Source organism: Platalea leucorodia (assembly GCF_965183815.1).
Source record: "Platalea leucorodia genome assembly, chromosome: 3".
Lineage (NCBI taxonomy): Eukaryota > Metazoa > Chordata > Aves > Pelecaniformes > Threskiornithidae > Platalea > Platalea leucorodia.
This window is the reverse complement of record NC_138825.1, coordinates 101016053-101033918: the sequence shown is the minus strand read 5'-3', so window position 1 is coordinate 101033918 and position 17866 is coordinate 101016053. Positions and strand designations below refer to the sequence as shown.

Here is a 17866-nt window from a genome sequence, read left to right as displayed (position 1 = left end):
CTTGCATGTCAGCTAAGATTTTTCAAAAAGAAGGGTAAGATCGGAGGGAGGACTTGTTTTTCAGTAAAAAGTACTTGACATAGAAAGCAGACATTCTCACACAATCAAATGTTTCTGAAAAGCCAATTAGTCATAGGCAAGGTGTTATTTGATTGACTTATGTAAATAATTTTTCCTAGGTTTTACTTTGACCAAATGTCATGGGATGTGCTATCATGACAGCTATAGTTTTATAAAGTGCTTAATCACTTTATGCTTTGGCCTTCCCCAACAGCTGTTTTACTTGACGTTGTTGCAATTACTCCTGCTTTACAATGGTGTAAAGTGAAAGAAAAAAGTTTTTATTTGTTTATGTATATTAAAATTTTCTTTTTCTATTAAGAAAGAAAAAGGAGAATATTCTTTTTTTTTATTATTAACAATATACCTAAATGGAAAGGATGTTTAAACATCAAATAAAATCATAGGAATTCCTATATTCCTATGTGTAAGCTTAATTTTTGAGTATAGCTATTATGTCATTGTTATTTCAAGAAATTATTTTACTTTGTCTGTTCTAAGAAAAGAAAACCCAAATAATTGTGGAAAGTGCAGCAGGATTTGATTTCGTAGCTGTTGCAATTCCTTTGCCATTAGAAGGCTATTTCTGCTCTTCAGCCACAGAAAATGCAGTATACTTAAACTGTGTGAAACAAGATGTAATCTTTCTATATCATTTGAAATGATTGGACAAACAGCTGCTGAATTAAAACATTACAGAAATGGGAGAATGGAATTTGAAAAGTCGTCTTTTTTTTCTTTTGATTTGATATAAGTAAATAAAAAGTCAAAAAGTTAAAAACTAGTATAGTAATGCAGCTGCCAAATAAGTGTCAGTGATCATTTAATTATACCATAAAATGTTGCCTCAACCCGCTGCTGAAAAATGAAAATTATGGCAAAATATTGTAAACCTATACTTTCATTTCAGAAAATGTATTTTTAGCTTTTCCCTGAGGAGAGAGCAAGAATGTAGAAAGTAAATGGTTATCTAAGAAAACTCTGTTGGTATAAAAGGGGAATATGTATCCTTTTCAAACATAAAAGGCCATGGGTGACTGTGGAAGACCAGCAAAATTCTCATGCCTTGTCAGGTGTGTTGTCCAGATCCCTGTGAGATGAACGGGGCGGGAAAGGGTACAGTATTTCTAACTTGGGCCAGCTAACAAAGAACTAAAATAGCAATGATGTTAGTGACGCTCATGGAAAAACAGTAAGTAGTATCTTTCTGAAGCGGGGTTGAATACCACCTGCCAATACAAATTGTCTTCTTTTTGCTGCTACCTTAATGCCAGTGGGATAAATTGTGTTAGTTAATCTGAGGTAAGAACACCACTGAAGGGCATTGGCAGTTTTTGGCTCCTGCAGGTCTCCTGTGACATGCTAGAAATGGAAGTTCTTTTGTTCTCTTTTCTTATTTTCACTTAGATCCCCACAATTTAAATATTCCAGCATTCCTAGAAATTTCTTTTAGCCATAACTTTAACTTAACAGTACTTTATGTGTGGAGAATATAAATAAAAGATGAGACATTAATTGATAAATGATTCTGGGTTTTTCTCTGGCCAGATTTTTGTTGAGTAAATAGCATATCTTTGAGACACAAGTTTATCTAAGATTTCAACTTCTAAGGATAGGTAGAAAGTGTTAAATAATTCTGGCCAGAGAATATAGTTATCAAGCTAAAGATTTGGTTATTTTGATGAAAAGATATTTCATTCAAAAATTTCTGTTTTTTTTGAAATAAATATTTTTGATTAAAATATTCATATGTATTTATTTCTTTTTGAGAAATACCTAGACGTTTTCTTCTTCAGCTCAGACATGTTTTCAGGCACCATTTAATCAGAAAAACTTCATAGACATTTAAAAATCTGTTGTCTACTTGTGTAAAGTAGTGAAGGGTTTTTTGCCAGTTCTACAACCTTTTACTCCAGAATGATCCAAATACTTGGATACATTAAAAATATTATCGAGCTGGGTTTATGTTTGAATTAAAATAATCACTGGGAGTTTTCTGTTAAGATAAACCCAATAGTGAGCAGTGGATATTAATGGAGATAGAAATGGCTGTGAGAAAACAGGGTAGGATTTTAAAAGCAATATGGAATTTAATGCCTTTTGCATGTGACAGAAATTAAAGCATCTTAAAGAAACTTCTGGGTTTCTTATCCATCAAAAAAGGTGAGGTGAGGAATGAGCATTTCTTATCTAGTCTATAAATATTAAAAATTATCTGAAAGCTCTAGATGCTTTGATATTGTCATATTTCCACTAGCAACTCAGGAGCGTAGAAATGAGGTTTTCATACCATTGTCTCTGCTTGGTCATAGCATCATTACACACAGAGTTTAAATCACAACATATTTCTTCCCTCATACATAAATTGTTGTGCCACCATCACTCTGGTACTTTGCCTCCCAACATATGTCACAGTCCTGGAGGTCTGGTATCCTGACCTCCTTCTGTTGTCACTTTAGTGATAATCTTGTGCCCTGCAGTCGCAGTGACTGCAAGATAATTTCTCTCCTGCTCCACCTCCAAAAAGGCATTTTTTTTCCCTTTTCTTCTGGACTGCATAGAGGGCCCCATCTCATTCTCTGATATTAGCAAAATTGACGCATGTCATGAACCTGGAGAGTGCATTATAGGAAGGAGAGTACGCTAAACATTAGCTTAACTCAGCCCTCACTGTAAGATGCATTGCAACCTACTGCTGCATGTTGCAATGGATTAAGACCAAGGCAAATTTAGCCTTCCAACCCAAAGTTTGTCTCACAGCTAAAATTATATTCATCTCTCAGGCTATTCCTTTTACCTGACAGTAAGGCTTTTTTTCCTGGCTGTCGGATATATTGGGTAAAATAGTATTTTATTTTGTTGAATACACTTTCCAGAAAAAACACAACCAACCAAGTATTTAGCACTGTTGGCATTAAGAGTTTAAATAAAGAATGTAATAGATTAACTAAGTTAAAATCTGAGTTTAAAAAAAAATAAGAAATTATATGCAAGGTTGAATTTTCCTGAGCTAAACAAAAAATAAGCAAAATCTGGACTTGGCTCAAGTTTTGCTTTGCCAATAGGGACAGAATTTCACCCGCTATATTTCTATCTCTGTTAGCTATGTTGGAAGTTTTATGATGTCTTTTTGTGTTAAGCATTCAAGGAACAAATCCAATTAAAAATGTTCTGTATGAGATAAGCAACTTGTGAAAACAAGACTCATGAGTAGCATGGAGAAATCAATAGGGATCTGTTGTTTACTCCTGCTTCCAGTTCAAAAGCAAAGGGCACCCATTGAAGCCAGCAGGTGTATGCTTGTATGATTTATAGATTAATTATTTTTTATTAAATACCCAAGTCAGCTGCTGACTTTTGTATGGCAAACTGTGTTTTGATGTGAAAATCCTTGTCGTGGTTTAACCCCAGCCAGCAACTAAGCACCACACAGCCACTCGCTCACACCCCCCCAGTGGGATGGGGGAGAGAATCAGAAGAGTAAAAGTGAGAAAACTCGTGGGTTGAGATAAAGACAGTTCAATAGGGAAAGCAAAAGCCACGTGCACAAGCGAAGCAAAGCAAGGAATTCATTCACTACTTCCCATGGGCAGGCAGGTGTTCAGCCATCCCCAGGGAAGCAGGGCTCCATCACACGTAATGGTTACTTGGGGAGACAAACGCCATCACGCCGAACGTCCCCCCCTTCTTTCTTCTTCCCCCAGCTTAATATGCTGAGCATGATGTCATATGGTATGGAGTAGCCCTTTGGCCAGTCTGGGTCAGCTGTCCTGGCTATGCTCCCTCCCAGCTTCTTGTGCATCTGGCAGAACACGAGAAGCTGAAAAGTCCTTGACTGGTGTAAGCACTACTTAGCAAGAACTAAAACATCAGTGTGTTATCAACATTATTCTCATACTAAATCCAAAACACAGCACTGTGGCAGCTACTAGGAAGAAAATTAACTCTATCCCAGCTGAAACCAGGACACTCCTGAAGTTAGACCCATAGTCCAGTATGTGTCTGGACTGCGGACTAGTTATTTCTTCCTCTGGTCTGCTGTCCAACGTGCTCCGGAGCTCCTCTCTCTCCTTAATAGATGATGATCCTATTCCACATCTGAGATGAAAACAAACAAATTCACTTCTAAAATGCATTGAAAAGTGCTTACAGAAGATGATCAGACATAGCAACAGGCATTTTCCAGAGAGAGTGTAGGCAGCAGCAGCAGACCTGCCCGGCTAGTTTCTCCGGAAATCAGGCGGGAACTGGATGCAGAGGGAGCGCCAGATCCCGTGAAAAATGCCCAAGAACCACGTCTCCTCTAGACGCAGTCCAGCTTAACGATTACGGCCAAAAGAGAAACGGGAGCAACGGGCGTCACAACGGCAGCAAAGGACGCTCGCGGGGGTGGGGGCGAGGGGGGAAGCTTCATCGGCGGCTCCTGACCGAGGGAGGCGGGCAGAGGAAGGCTCGCCGTTTACACAGCCAGTCGCGGCGTTTGCCGGCGGCCGGCCCGGCCCCGCCCGCCCCGCGGCCCCGCTGCCCGGCGCGGCGCCCCCGCAGCCCGCGGCGGGGCGGGGCGGGCGGGGCGCTGTCCCCGCGGCGGGTGCTGAAGGGGCGGCGCCGCACCGGCACCTGCCGCCCGGCGCGGAGCTGCAGCCGCCCCCGGCCGGCCATGGCCGCGCTCCTCGGCCTCGGTAAGTGCGGCGGGAGGCGGGGAGGGAGGCAGCCCCCAGCCTCGCCGGCAGCCTCGCTTCGCCCTGCGCCTCCTGGCCTCTCCTCTCGGCGGGTTCCCCTTCCAGCTCCGTCCCTTGCTCCTTCTCCTGGGGAGCCCCAAGGCGGGGGCGAGCAGGTACCTGGCGGGGGTTCGCACCAGCCTGCCGCGTCCAGGCCCTGCGGCTTGGCGCAAATGTCTTCAGCCCGGCTCCGGGTAGCGTGTCTGAAGCGGGGGGTAAGGCAAGGGAGCAGCGCGAGCACTGGTAAGAAGTTGAACTGGCGAGGAGACCCACAAACGGGATGCCTTGTCTAAATAAACAGCCACTTGTTTGCTAAGTGGAAAGCGTTTGGGGCTGGCAGTGCTACAGACAGGGCTATTGACATTTCCCTTTCGGTCTGAATGGGAAAAAGGGAAAATCAACAAAGCTGATACAGAAGGAATTGGTAGAAGAGAATATGTTGAGACAAGTATATTTTAATTTCTTTTATTCTCCTTTTCCCCTCTGTACATGTTGTATACGTGCTGCTTCTCTCTTTAACAACCCACTGCTCTAAACTCATATTCCACTGTTAAAAACATTCTGTAGGTAGCTCTGCCCCAGGTTTTGTTAGAATGAAGTTGTACTTTATCACTTTTCAACTGTATCCAAACTGCATTCAGCTATAGTTTGCCTTTCTCCTTTGGAGCTAGCTACCTTGCTGCTCTTACAGTTGGATAGAAACCACAGCTTGGTCTCCTTGCTCTCCCATTATTCATTGTTATCTGCCAGATAATAATTCTGCAGTCTTCGAAGGGACGCTGTAATTCCTCCGTTCCTCACTTTCCAATCTGCAAAATGAAGGTGCTAAAATGTCCCTTTCCCCCCCTCTTTTCACTTTAGACACCAAATTCTTCAGAACAGGGAATTCTACACCTACCCAGTAAATCAACAGACTCCTGTACAAAAATACAGACACCTGTAGAAATCTAAATGTATGTATCTTCATATCAAAATGGATCCCTCTAAAAGTTTTAGCTACAAATTAACTCTTAGATGCCCTGAACTCTTCTAAGTAGAAAACAATCGCTGAGTACTCCAAAAAGTAGAGTAAATAACTAAAATGAATGACTAAAGTAATAGCTGCCACTTTAAGCAATTGTATAAGCTACAGTGCACTGGATTCTAAAATCATATAAGCCAGTTTGTTTCAGGTAGGCTTGCCACAGTGTGCCCCCTGTGTACTGCTGAGGAAACAAAAGACCCATCCATAGTATGTTATTAGATCTAGAGAAGCCCCTTCTTAGACTGAATGAGCTTCAATCATAGATTATGCTCTTTATTTTGCAAAAGCATCTCCTCCTTTTTGTAGGCACAGTTTCCAGGTGCGTTCAAAATAAACACACTGTGAAATAATCCTTACAAAGGAGCAGGAGCTGCTAATTGGCGGTTTAATCAGTGCTACTTTGACTATTCATTTTCAGCCACTAGTTCTGAAAAGCTGTCTTAACAGGAGGGAGACAGCACAGAGTCTTTGTGCTGCGGATCCTAATCAGATGCATAAACTTTCTGTCATGTTCATACCTACAAAATAGGTAAATGGTCATCCAGCAAAACACCCTTTCTTAAAAAGTTCCTGGGTTTGTAATTTTGTGTTGTCTTACATATACAGCCGTTTTCACCTGTAAGGCATATGGCAACCTTTTTTTCTCTGTCATCTGAATGAATAGTGAGTACTTTCACAATTAGAAAGAACTTTTGGAGACAGTCCCAGGACTAAAATGTTGTCATAATGAGCCAAAATTTTCGCTTTGGATGGGCCAGCTGCACATTCCTCAATGTCAAGGGGCAGGAGCCTTTTCTATCGATCAGTCTCCCAGGCTGACTGACAGAAGCTGCCTAAAAGAGTGTTTCAGGCTGGAAATCACTGATCTCACAACCAGCCCTGCACAGATCTGAGAACTGGCAGGAATATGCACAACTGGGAAAGGATTAGCACCAGCTTCATTCACCTTCTTATGGTAAGCCCACGTGGCCTCTTCTGTGTCTCTGAGGCACACTAGATGCTATTGCACCTGTCTTATATAGTATTAAATGTTGCTTCATCTTTATCAACAACTGTCCAGAAAGTGTTCCCTACAACAGCACTATTATATCACAGGTACACATCATTTCCAGAAGGGATGGCATCACCTCTAAACAGTAGTGGCTCTTTAAGATTATTGAGAGTGATATTTGATATTTCATTTCTTATTTCTCAAATGTATTATTGGAAACATTTCAGTTCTCTGGATAGGGTCTGGACAAGTCCTGAGGGAATATTTCATGCCTCTTGCAGATGATGTTTAAGGATTTAAACAGTGCTGGAAATTCCTCAAATTCCATATGAACTTGCCTGAACATAAGGAAAAAAAGGAGACACAGTCTGGGGGATGCTGTGTCCTTCAATACCTAAGGAAAACACTCCCATCAGGTGTTCAGCAGCTAGTTTGATAAGGCCTGAAATCAGTATCTGAAACTTAATTTTATAGAAAATTAAGACACACGGTTACAAATTAGAGGTTGTGTTACCATGGGAATGTTGATGAAAGAGCTAAACCCCAACTGATTTGTCTTTTCTTAGCAAGGCAATTTAATTTTCTACTGATAAGCCAGAGGTGGTGCTGATTTAAAATTCTTTACCTTGAAGCCTCCATATCAATCTTCAGTTTCAGAACTCTTCTATGCAATTAACACGGCCTTTAGGTTCAGTGCACTCAGGGAAGCAGATAAAGACATAAATGCTGGGGTTGCTTTCAAGAAATGATGCATCTGTGAAGTAAAACAAAGAGCGTGAAGAGTACTGTATTAGGAAATAAAATTTCTTTTATCATCTAACAGTTGCGTAGCTGTCAAATCTCTTTCATGTGGTCTGTTCATAGGAATTCCTGTGTAGTCTCTAGCTTGACAAAATTGCAGTCCAAATAAAATACTGTTTCATCTGAATTTTATACTGTCTTCCTTTCTAGAATTTATTATGGATCTCAGAACTGCAGTAATTTCTATATATCTATGAGCCGATGTCATATATAGCTATGGCTGATGTTATAATACTGGGGTAAAAACAATGCAAATATGCCACACTGCAACTTCAAAAATTTAAAATTTAAATTTAATTTTCCAGTTGTGAAACTGAGGAAAAGTTTTATTCTGTTAAAAAGTAACTTGGTAGAAAATTTTAATCTATAGATAAACTACAGTAAGTTATATTGTTATAATCTAGGTGTAAATGAAAAAGCTCAGTACAATATCTGTTGTATTAAATAGTTGTTATATTCTGTTTTTACAGTGTTGTTCATGTACTTCACAAGTATATCTACTGCCCAGACTACTGACTGTTTGCACTTGAGGGAGCAATGTATAAATGCTGCAAATGGATGTGAGAGTGTCTGGAATATTGTTGAAGATGTCTGCAATATTTCAGGTAATTCTTTATGGTGTACATAGCTTTACTTTGAATTGCTGAATGGTTGCATATTCATAGTTTATTCTAATATTGCTGTGGTAACTGAATGAATGAAGTCAGTGAGATTTCAAAGACAAAATGACTGCAGAAGACAGCCAGCTTCTGAAATCCTTGACAGTAGCCAATATTATTTTCAGCAACAGTCACACTGTCACTTCAATAAGGTGATAAATGAAATTTCTGGACTATGAACAAAGTCAGAGTCTGAACCAACTCAAGCAGTCTGAATTCAGCAGAAATTATGCTCTTGTGGGATCATGTTAAACAAAGCCAGCATGCGGCTGGAAAAAAGTTCCAACCTTTCTTTCCATAATTTGGAGGAGTTGATCTGCCCCCTCCCTGGAAGTGTTCAAGGCCAGGCTGGATGAGGCTTTGAGCAACCTGACCTAGCAGAAGGTGTCCCTGCCCATGGCAGGGGTGTTGGAACCAGGTGATCTTTAAGGTCCCTTCCAGCCCAAACCATTCTCTGATTCTGTGATCTATGATATAGCACGATACTCAAAACAATGTAGTAGTTACTTAGAGTAATTTTCAAATATTGTATTAGAATAGGAAACAAATCAAATAAAGCACACTGCAAAGAAATTTGTGTTGTAGGGAGGCACACTGTATTCATTCAGTGAATAGTATCTACATGTCAGAATGATTCACTTGCAGGGAGCGATGGTATGATAAAGTGCAGGTTGTGATGTGACTAAGCCTCCTTGAATTGTTAAACAGATTCTCACATAAATGAAAGCAGAAAATCAGTCTTTCTCTCTGTTTATTGCTCTTCCAACACTTGGTGCATCATTTCCAAGTAAAGTATGTTTTAAGTGGGGGAAGACCAATTTGATCCGAAACTCATCCTAATCTCTGTTGTCATTCAGATGAAAATGTTCCTTTCTCTGAAGGCCTAATATCTTCTTGAACAAATCTTGAGTATTGGTCACCATCTCTCTCTTTCTTTAAATCCCTCCAAGACCTTGCTGTTAAATGTTGAGTATTCACTTGCCAGGTGCTGTGAATATGGAAGGGAGAAGAAGAGTGACAATACAGTGTGGTAGTGTCATTAGACCAAGCTGGTAATGACACCTTTGTTGACTGATAAATGTCAAGGACCTTGATCTGCCAAGGCTGCATCAGTGCTAGCAAATAAAATGGGCCAGGAACTATTTTCTGGCCCTGAGTTCAACTGTCATGGGGCAGCATGTATCCATGCAACTAAACCATCTTATCCCCACACTGGCTGTACAAAACCGCCTTTTGGTAGTGACTCCAGCCCCACGCTATCTTCACAGTCTAGCTGGCTCGGTCCAGACCAGGTACCATGCAAAAGTGCTGCAGTATAGACACAGTCACTTGCCATTAGGCTAGCCCATGCCTTGGTCCTGTTCATAAATGCAGCCAAGGGTATGTAGGTACATAACTGCCATTTCTAGCAACTTAATTCCATAAAGCAGGTTCTCGGCCACTGGGAATCAGCGGTACCTATATCTCCATGGAAACTTCCTTTCTCCTTATATTGACATTATGTGAACAAAACCAGCCATGCCCTGATGCCATAATCTGTTCTGAGACTTAGCTCCAGCAGAGTTGATAAAGTGAATGTCCCTCTGTCTGTCCTGATGTCAGGACTCAGTCTCATGTTTGGTCTGTGTGGGAAACCAGGCAGCAGAAGATGCTGCCTGACTTCATGGTCAATAGCCCATTGCTAGAACATTCACCTGCAGTGTGAGCTACCTGAATGCCTCTGTCTGATTTGTTGCAGAGATTTGAATCCAAGTGTCCCAAATCACAAGGCAGTATTCAAAATAATGAGAGCAGGAAAGTCCCTGAGGAGTCCCTCTTACTGTGTCCTGTTCCAGATAGGTATCTGCTTTGCATAGAATGGCTGAATACTTTTAAGAACAGACAGAGTAAATGAAAAATACATGATAACCTAGTGGTTACAAGAATCCCCAAAGGAACTGGGTTTCAGCTCATGTTCTACTGAGTTTTTAAATATTTTATGTGAAGTGGAACAGTTTCAAAAGATATGGCTGCTGTTTCAAAAAAAGTATTGGAATATGCCATACTTTCAGGCTCAAGACAGTGACCTAGAGATGAGCTCTCTAGAACCAAACCTCTTCCCTAAATCAGAAGTGGTTGAATTTGCTTCTCTCACATCATTCACAAAAGCATTAGCACCAAGACTACTTGACATAAAGATCAGGATATGTACTGTAGCCTGTTCTTCATCATACCCTGCAACGAGATGAAGTGGGCCAGCATGACGACTTCTGTGGTCTCCCCTTTGGATTTGTTGCATTGTCCCATAATATGCCATTTCCCTCGCTTATTGTCCTATGTGCTTATTCACTGATATTAATGGTATTTGTAACTGGGTCAGAAAAACCTTCTACAAATAAACTCTTTCTTGTCATTGCTTGTTTGGTTTTGCATCTGTGAATTTCCCTAGGATAATAGCCTTCGGTAAGGACTCTCCAGCATTGCAGGGCACTCAGATATTGCATTGGGTCTAGGACAAATTATTCTAAATGTGGTTATTAGGTGCCATGACCCCAGAGGGTGTAAACCCACAGTCAGACAGATGATGGTACCTCTCATAGAGCCCACAGAAACAGCAACAGAAAATCTACCAGCAGCATTATTACTAAGAATGACACTACACTACCTGTCAAAAGTACTCTACATGTGCAAGACCAAAAACTTCATGGATAAGCTGTATGAATGGAAAAGGCTTTTCAGTGCTGAGCAGGAGCATGTCAGTTGGAGGCAACAGGCAATGGGGCAAATATTCCTTTTGCTAGTTTCTTTATGAAAAACCTAGCTACAAATGATAATTATATTCCTACTCTGTGGTATGAGTTTACTAACTCAGTCCCTCAGGCTGTAACCTACAAGTTAAATGTGTGCATTATCAGGACCTCCATCTTTTGTTCTTCAGAGCAGGTCTGGGGTACTCTCCAGATGACTGCTGAAGTCACTCCTTTCTCTGTCAAACTGCCCATCACCACTCCCCTACCACTACAGCAGCATTTTCAGAGTCCCAGTTTATAGTCCTCAGACTCCAATCCTTCTTTCACTTCCTTTTCTGTGCCAAGAGACATTGAAAAAAAAAAAGAGGGTGAAAATGTCTGAGTCACCTTCCAGATCAGGATGGAAAAGACTGAAATATTTAACTTTGATGGAATCAGAAGATTTTACTTTGAAAATATCAGAAATGTTTCATCACTGCAGATGAAGATTTTAAGGTTTAGATTTTGCTGGTTTTTTCTTCTTTTAGTTCACTGATAAAAAAAATAGAAATTTCTGTGCTCTGATTTATCCATGAATATACATTTCCTTAATTTTTCAGAACTGGAAACATCTGGGTTCAAAGAAAAAAAAAATCTCAGATAGCTCCAATATTAAGGAATCACATTTAGAATTAGATTTGGAAGTAAGAGTTTATTTTTCTTAGAGAAACAGGATCATTGAGGTTGGAAGGGATCTCTGGAGATCTAGTCCAACCCCCCTGCTCAGGCATGGTCAACTGCAGGCTATCTTCCAGGACTGTGTCCAGTGGATTTTTAATATCTCCAATAATGGAGACATCAAAACCCCTCTGGTCAATCTTTTCCACTGTTAGACTGTCCTCATATTAAAAAAGTTTTTTCTGACCTTTAATGGAATTTCTTTACTTCTATTTGTACCTATTGTCCTGTCACTGAATGCCACTGAGGAGTCTGTCCCTGCCTTATTCATCCCCCTCCCATCAAGTATTTATACACACTGATATGTGTATTGGTACACCCCGGAGCCTTCTCTCCTCCAGGCTAAGCAATCCCAGCTCTTTCCGCCTCTCCTCGTAGGACAGATGCTCCAGTCCATTAATCACATTTGTGACACTTTGCAGGAGCCACTCCAGTATGCCGATGTCCCTCTTGTCCTCAGGAGCCCAGCACTGGACACAGCACTCCAGATGTGGTCTCACCAGTGCTAGAGGGGAAAACCCAGTACTTTCCTGCAGTCCTCAGATACAGTTCCCACTGAGACAACTGAAGAGCTGACTGTGCAAGAACAGAGATTATCACCCTGGAAGTGTCAGCTTCTACTCTGTCATGCTTCCATCTGTGGTCCCATGTGCATAAATTATGTACATATGAATAAATTGAATTATGAATAATGGCTGCCAAGCATTAGGTCAGAGACAATTTTTTGTAAATTCCTTGGAAGCATATGTATAAGCTAAAATATATTACCTTGAACTAATTAATGGCAAAGCAACAATAATTGAAAACCAGCAATAAAATACTTTCTGCTGTTCATCACAGCTGAATCAACACAGTGTACAAACAGACCAATACTGATAATAGGTTATTTCTACACAGCTTTCAAGAGGCCAGGCAAGGGAACCCCATAAATCTGATGTGCTTCCTGATTCTGTCTATTCCCTTTGTATGTTCATAGCCCCACAACCTACCTCTCACCCCATGGCTGTCAGCTGCTGTGATTCAGCGCAGTGTGTTCACCTCACACAGGGCCACTCTGAACACAGCCCCTGTACCTGACTCCTAACCACAACTTGTTAGTGTCATGAAGACAGATGAGCTGAGTGAGGCTGGGGTGCTGCATAAAATGTACTGGGATTCGTGTTTCTTATTCTCCTACCTCTACTGACCTCCACCCTTGAAGTGTCCTCAGGACCTTGAAGAAGACAGTCATAAATGTTGTAAATTAGCTAATTTTTACACAAGCCACTCCTGAACTTTGTTGCTCTTTTTCTACCCCCAGAATTTGTCCTCCTGAAATTGTCTCCTGAAATTCTTCTATTGTGTCTTACTTACTTGATAAAATATAGAGTAGAATATCCACCCACCCATCTCCATGGGCCTCCATAGTTCCCATGTCACCGCATACTTTCCACCCTGTCTTTATGGCCAGGGAGTGTCCTATGTCTATGACCTTCAGTAGACCTCCTGAGCTCCTTGGCTACTGGAAAAAGAAAGAAATGTGAGGGCTAAGGGTCAGGGTCATGCTCTACTTCTAAAAATGCAGAAGGCAAGTTGGAAATGGGGTTGGAGAGATACAGGCAAGCCTGGGCACCATCACCTCCTCCTTTGCTGATATAAGAGGTGAAGTGGGAGCAGAGGCTGGGAACTGTAGCTCTTGCTGGACTGCGACATCCCCCTGTAGTAGTGCACATTTTAATACATCCCCAAACGCTCCAACCCTCCTTATGCAGACACTGTTTGAAAAGGGATTTTGGGGTGGCAGGATGGAGATGTGCAGTCTGGAATAGCTGATACTCATTCCTTCAGGCACAGGCGAAATGCACTGTTTCCTCTTACAGGCCTTCATCTAGATTGCCTTCTGCTGCTATTTGTGTCAACAACATATAAATGACCTTAAAACTCTAATCACATTAAAGCTTGTCCATGGCGGCGGTGACACATGGCTGCTAGTTTTGCACTTTTACTAGAGCGCACAGTCTCTGCTGCTCCATGCTAGTCACCAGGGAAGCAGCAAGGCAGGAAGCCAGACATCACCGTTGACAGGGCGGAGACAATAGCATATGTGCTCAGTAGATTAAAACTGATCCTCGTGCTGCCCTGTGACCAGGCTGGGTCTTATGAGCCACATACTCCTTATGCTACATATTGCAAGATACTTAATAGCCATGAAGCAAAGAGAGGAAATGTGCTGGTTTGAGGACCTGCATACCTGTTTTGATAAAGTAGACCATGGCTTTTACAAAATAAAATTTTCTTAAATGGTATTAAACTGCTTTCTTGAGCAACTTGTAACTTTCTTAAGCAATAATAAGTAATGAACTACTTTTAAAACCGTTAGTCCATAAAGTAGAGGGTTGATTGATTTGTCTTTGTACCACAAACTAGTACATGCTCTTTATTTTTGCTACACATACAAGGAAAACATGATCTAACAGCCTGTGTGAGTGTCTTTGTCATTGAGTCCAAGTGCACACGCAAGCAACAGGCTTGAAACGATTGGTAAACTAAGGTTTCTGCATTTTTTTATGTTAACTTCTCTCTTATTTTTATTACAAAAAAATAAAAATCAGAATATTCTTGGACTACTTTAAATTTGTTGCAATTGCCAAACTTAGGTAGTGAAGTTGTTCTATAGGGTAGCAGCCCAAGGGCATATCCAAACAGCCAGGTACTTGTAGACTGTGTAGAAATGAGGTGCCTTACTGTGAATTCCAGTCCCTGTACCAGGCACCTCATTTCTACACAGGACCAAGTTGAGTGTTTCAGTGTCTCAGTTCAGGATGTGCCCTTCGACTCCTGCACCCATTTTTAGTTTGGTCTCTGTACCTCACCTACCTAGAATAAAAAGTATGCGTTTAAGGTTTTATATACTTTGGAAATGAGAACAGAAACAGATGTTCTGGCAATGGGTCAGACTGAATAAAAGAAGGCAATATCATACCCACAACTTTATTATATCACTCTGAATATTATTTAAAATTTGTAAATTATGACAGTTTTTCAAACAAAACTAAGTTCAAACCATCTTCTCTTGGCAAAACATATTATTTTTGTGCTTCAATTGAATTGGTTTATGTAACCATATCCCTTAAGCGTTCATAAGCATTAACAACATTATAATTTTAACTGTAAGTTCTAGGTAATAGATGCAAGGCAGAAGATGCTATTGGATGTAATAGAATCATCCAGGTCCTGGCTGATGAATACCCAGAATTTAAAAACTGTGTCTGCACTACAGACGATCCCTGTAGCATCACAACTTTGCTTGGGAAACAGTGCAGCACTGATAAAGGTAACTAAACATAAAGATTTAATTATGAAAAACAAAAAGAAAGATATAATGTTGTAACCCACATTTTAACTGGATTCAAGTTTCTTTGCATATTTATCAAATCTGAGAATTTAAAAAGAAAATTAGTTTTATCTCTTCTATGATATTCACACACCAACATGCATATGAAAGCAATGCCATATTGGCTTTAAAATAAACAAAACCAATAAAAGGCACATGAGAAATTCAAATTGCTTTTAAAGCTCTTGCTCAGTCCAATGGAAAGCAAAAGTGAAAATACTATGTGTGCTGAGGGCTACTTATTGTCCAAGTGGGGCTTGAGCTCCACTGGATCTGTGTTATGTATAGGGAGCCCCATCCGGACACCTTGTGAATGGGAGTGTGCATGAATGGGGATGCACAGCTGTGCAGTTGTGTCACATTGTGTTACAGGAGCATCTTCACTACGTCTAGGAGAGGTTGCTGGATGTGGGAAACACAGTTACTGCCTTCATGAAGCTGTACCTAATATATAAAGTGCATCCTTTTTAAAATTCCATTGTAATCAATGGGCCCAGCTCCTTTAAATTTATTTTTTATTATCCTGAGAACTCTTTTCCCTTCAGAAACTTGTTTCTATAATTGAGAATTACTTGGTGCATGAAAGGCTTGCAGTTTCTGATTCAGTGTCTCCTGAAGTAATGATTAGCAAAGCTGACATAAGATAGGTAAAATAAGCCAGCGAATGAGAGTCTGGAAAGCGAGCCCCAGGGTTGATTCCCAGCTCTGATCCATCACTCCCTGCTGGCATCAATCAGCGTACATCATATAGTAGTAGAATATATGGCTTTATTGCAGAGGAAATAATAGCATCCTGATCCATCACTCCTTGCCCCAAACACAAAGAGTGGGTATCTAAAACCTGATGTTGATGTCATTGGAACAGTTGCTTTTGCTTCTAGCAAAATGAAGTAATTTTATGTTTTTTGCTGATTGAGATTACATTTCTCACCAGTCTAGCAAAAAGTTTGGATGGAGTTACACTAGTATCAGTTTACCTACAGATGATATCTTACGGTGTTGGTAGATACTTTCAGGAGTAATTCTCCCTGTCTATCTTAAATAACTATTTTAGGTAATGAATGAAGCATCTTCTGGAACTGCCATGCTCTCTTTACAAATTATGCATTGAATTAAGATGATAATCCATGATATGTCCTGTAGGTGGTTAAAATTATGAGATGAATCCCTTTATGCAGTAATTTTAGTGAGGGTTTCTCATATTACTGTTAGCAGCTGAATTGTTAAAGTAGACTGTATTATACAGCTACCAGGACACAGTAAGCATGAGGAAGATTCATTAGTCTGCAAGACTGAAATTATTATGTATTTACATACAGCTCAGAATAAAACTAGGGCTGTTTCATTCATTTTATTGCATTAAGGCAATTACCCTTTTCCTCAGTTTGTTTTGATGTCAGTGATCAGTGATTAGTGATGATGTTCCATCTTCCATTTAATTTATATCTCTGTTTGTACCTATTTGTACAGAATATTTGGAAACTTCCTCAAAATCAGATACTGAACTGAGTTTTAGGCAACACAGAAACCGCAAAGACCAAAGGCACCCAGAAGAATTAGAGAACGACTGCAGTATTGCAAAACAACGCTGTCGAGAGGACCCTTACTGCTTTCTAGTGTATAAGAGCTTCCAGAGAGCATGCCAGCTGGATGCAGCAAAATGCAGGCTCCCGACAGTCAACCAGGAGTGTTTGTCAGCATGGAAAGAACTGAGGAAAACAGTGCTGGGAGAGTGCAAGTGCTCAGAACCACTTCAGATGAGATGCATTAAAATATGGAAGGCAATATTTAACAACCCTTGTTTACAATACTCTCAAGAGAGACAAGTTTCAGCAGCTAGTCAAAATGATGATGACAATGACAATGATGATGATGATGATGTTGATGATGAGAAAAATCAGGACATCGACACAGGTGAGTGGTATTCCAGCAGTCTGAATGCTTTCATACATAACAGTAGTGTGCACAAGTCTGTGAAAAAGGTTTTCTTAATCATTTGCAGTTTAGCACTGGAAACAGTATAGTTTTGAGGCTTATTTAGAAACAAATTAATAATCTGATAGCAAACTGATAGCTTGAATGCAAATACTATTGTCCTACAATGTGTAATTTGACACAACCTGATCCAAACCAGTCCCTTTTAATATTACACTATAACTAGAAATAATATAATCATAAAATCATAGAATCATTTAGGTTGGAAAAGATCTTTAAGATCATCAAGTCCAACCGTTAACCTAGCACTGCCAAGTCCACCACTAAACCATGTCCCTAAGCACTACATCTACCCATCTTTTAATACCTCCAGGGATGGGGACTCAACCACTTCCCTGGGCAGCCTGTCCCAGTGCCTGACTACCCTTTCGGTGAAGAAGTTTTTCCTAATATCCAACCTAAACCTGCCCTGGCGCAGCTTGAGGCCATTTCCTCTTGTCCTGTTGCTTGTTACTAGGGAGAAGAGACCAACCCTCACCTCACTACAACCTCCTTTCACGTAGCTGTAGAGAGCAATAAGGTCTCCCCTCAGCCTCCTCTTCTCCAGACTAAACAACCCCAGCTCTCTCAGCTGCTCCTCATAAGACTTGTGCTCCAGACCCTTCACCAACTTCGTTGCCCTTCTCTGGACACGCTCCAGCACCTCGGTGTCCTTCTTGTAGTGAGGGGCCCAAAACTGAACACAGTATTTGAGGTGTCGCCTCACCAGTGCCGAGTACAGGGGGCTGATCACTTCCCTAGTCCTGCTGGCCACAGTATTCCTGATACAAGCCAGGATGCTATTTGCCTTCTTGGCCAC

General features: G+C 40.8%; 1 protein-coding gene across 1 annotated transcript in view; it reads left to right on the top strand.

Annotated features, from left to right (window-relative positions):
- Positions 1-4717: 4717 nt before the first annotated feature.
- GFRAL (GDNF family receptor alpha like) overlaps positions 4718-17866 on the top strand; it is a gene marked incomplete at both ends in the record, with an annotated part of 28541 nt that continues 15392 nt past the window's right edge. The window contains 4 exons of the mRNA XM_082305493.1: positions 4718-4739; positions 8065-8199; positions 14854-15012; positions 16543-16986. Coding sequence (XP_082161619.1) covers positions 4718-4739; positions 8065-8199; positions 14854-15012; positions 16543-16986 — 760 coding nt within the window. The remainder of the gene's footprint in view (positions 4740-8064; positions 8200-14853; positions 15013-16542; positions 16987-17866) is intronic.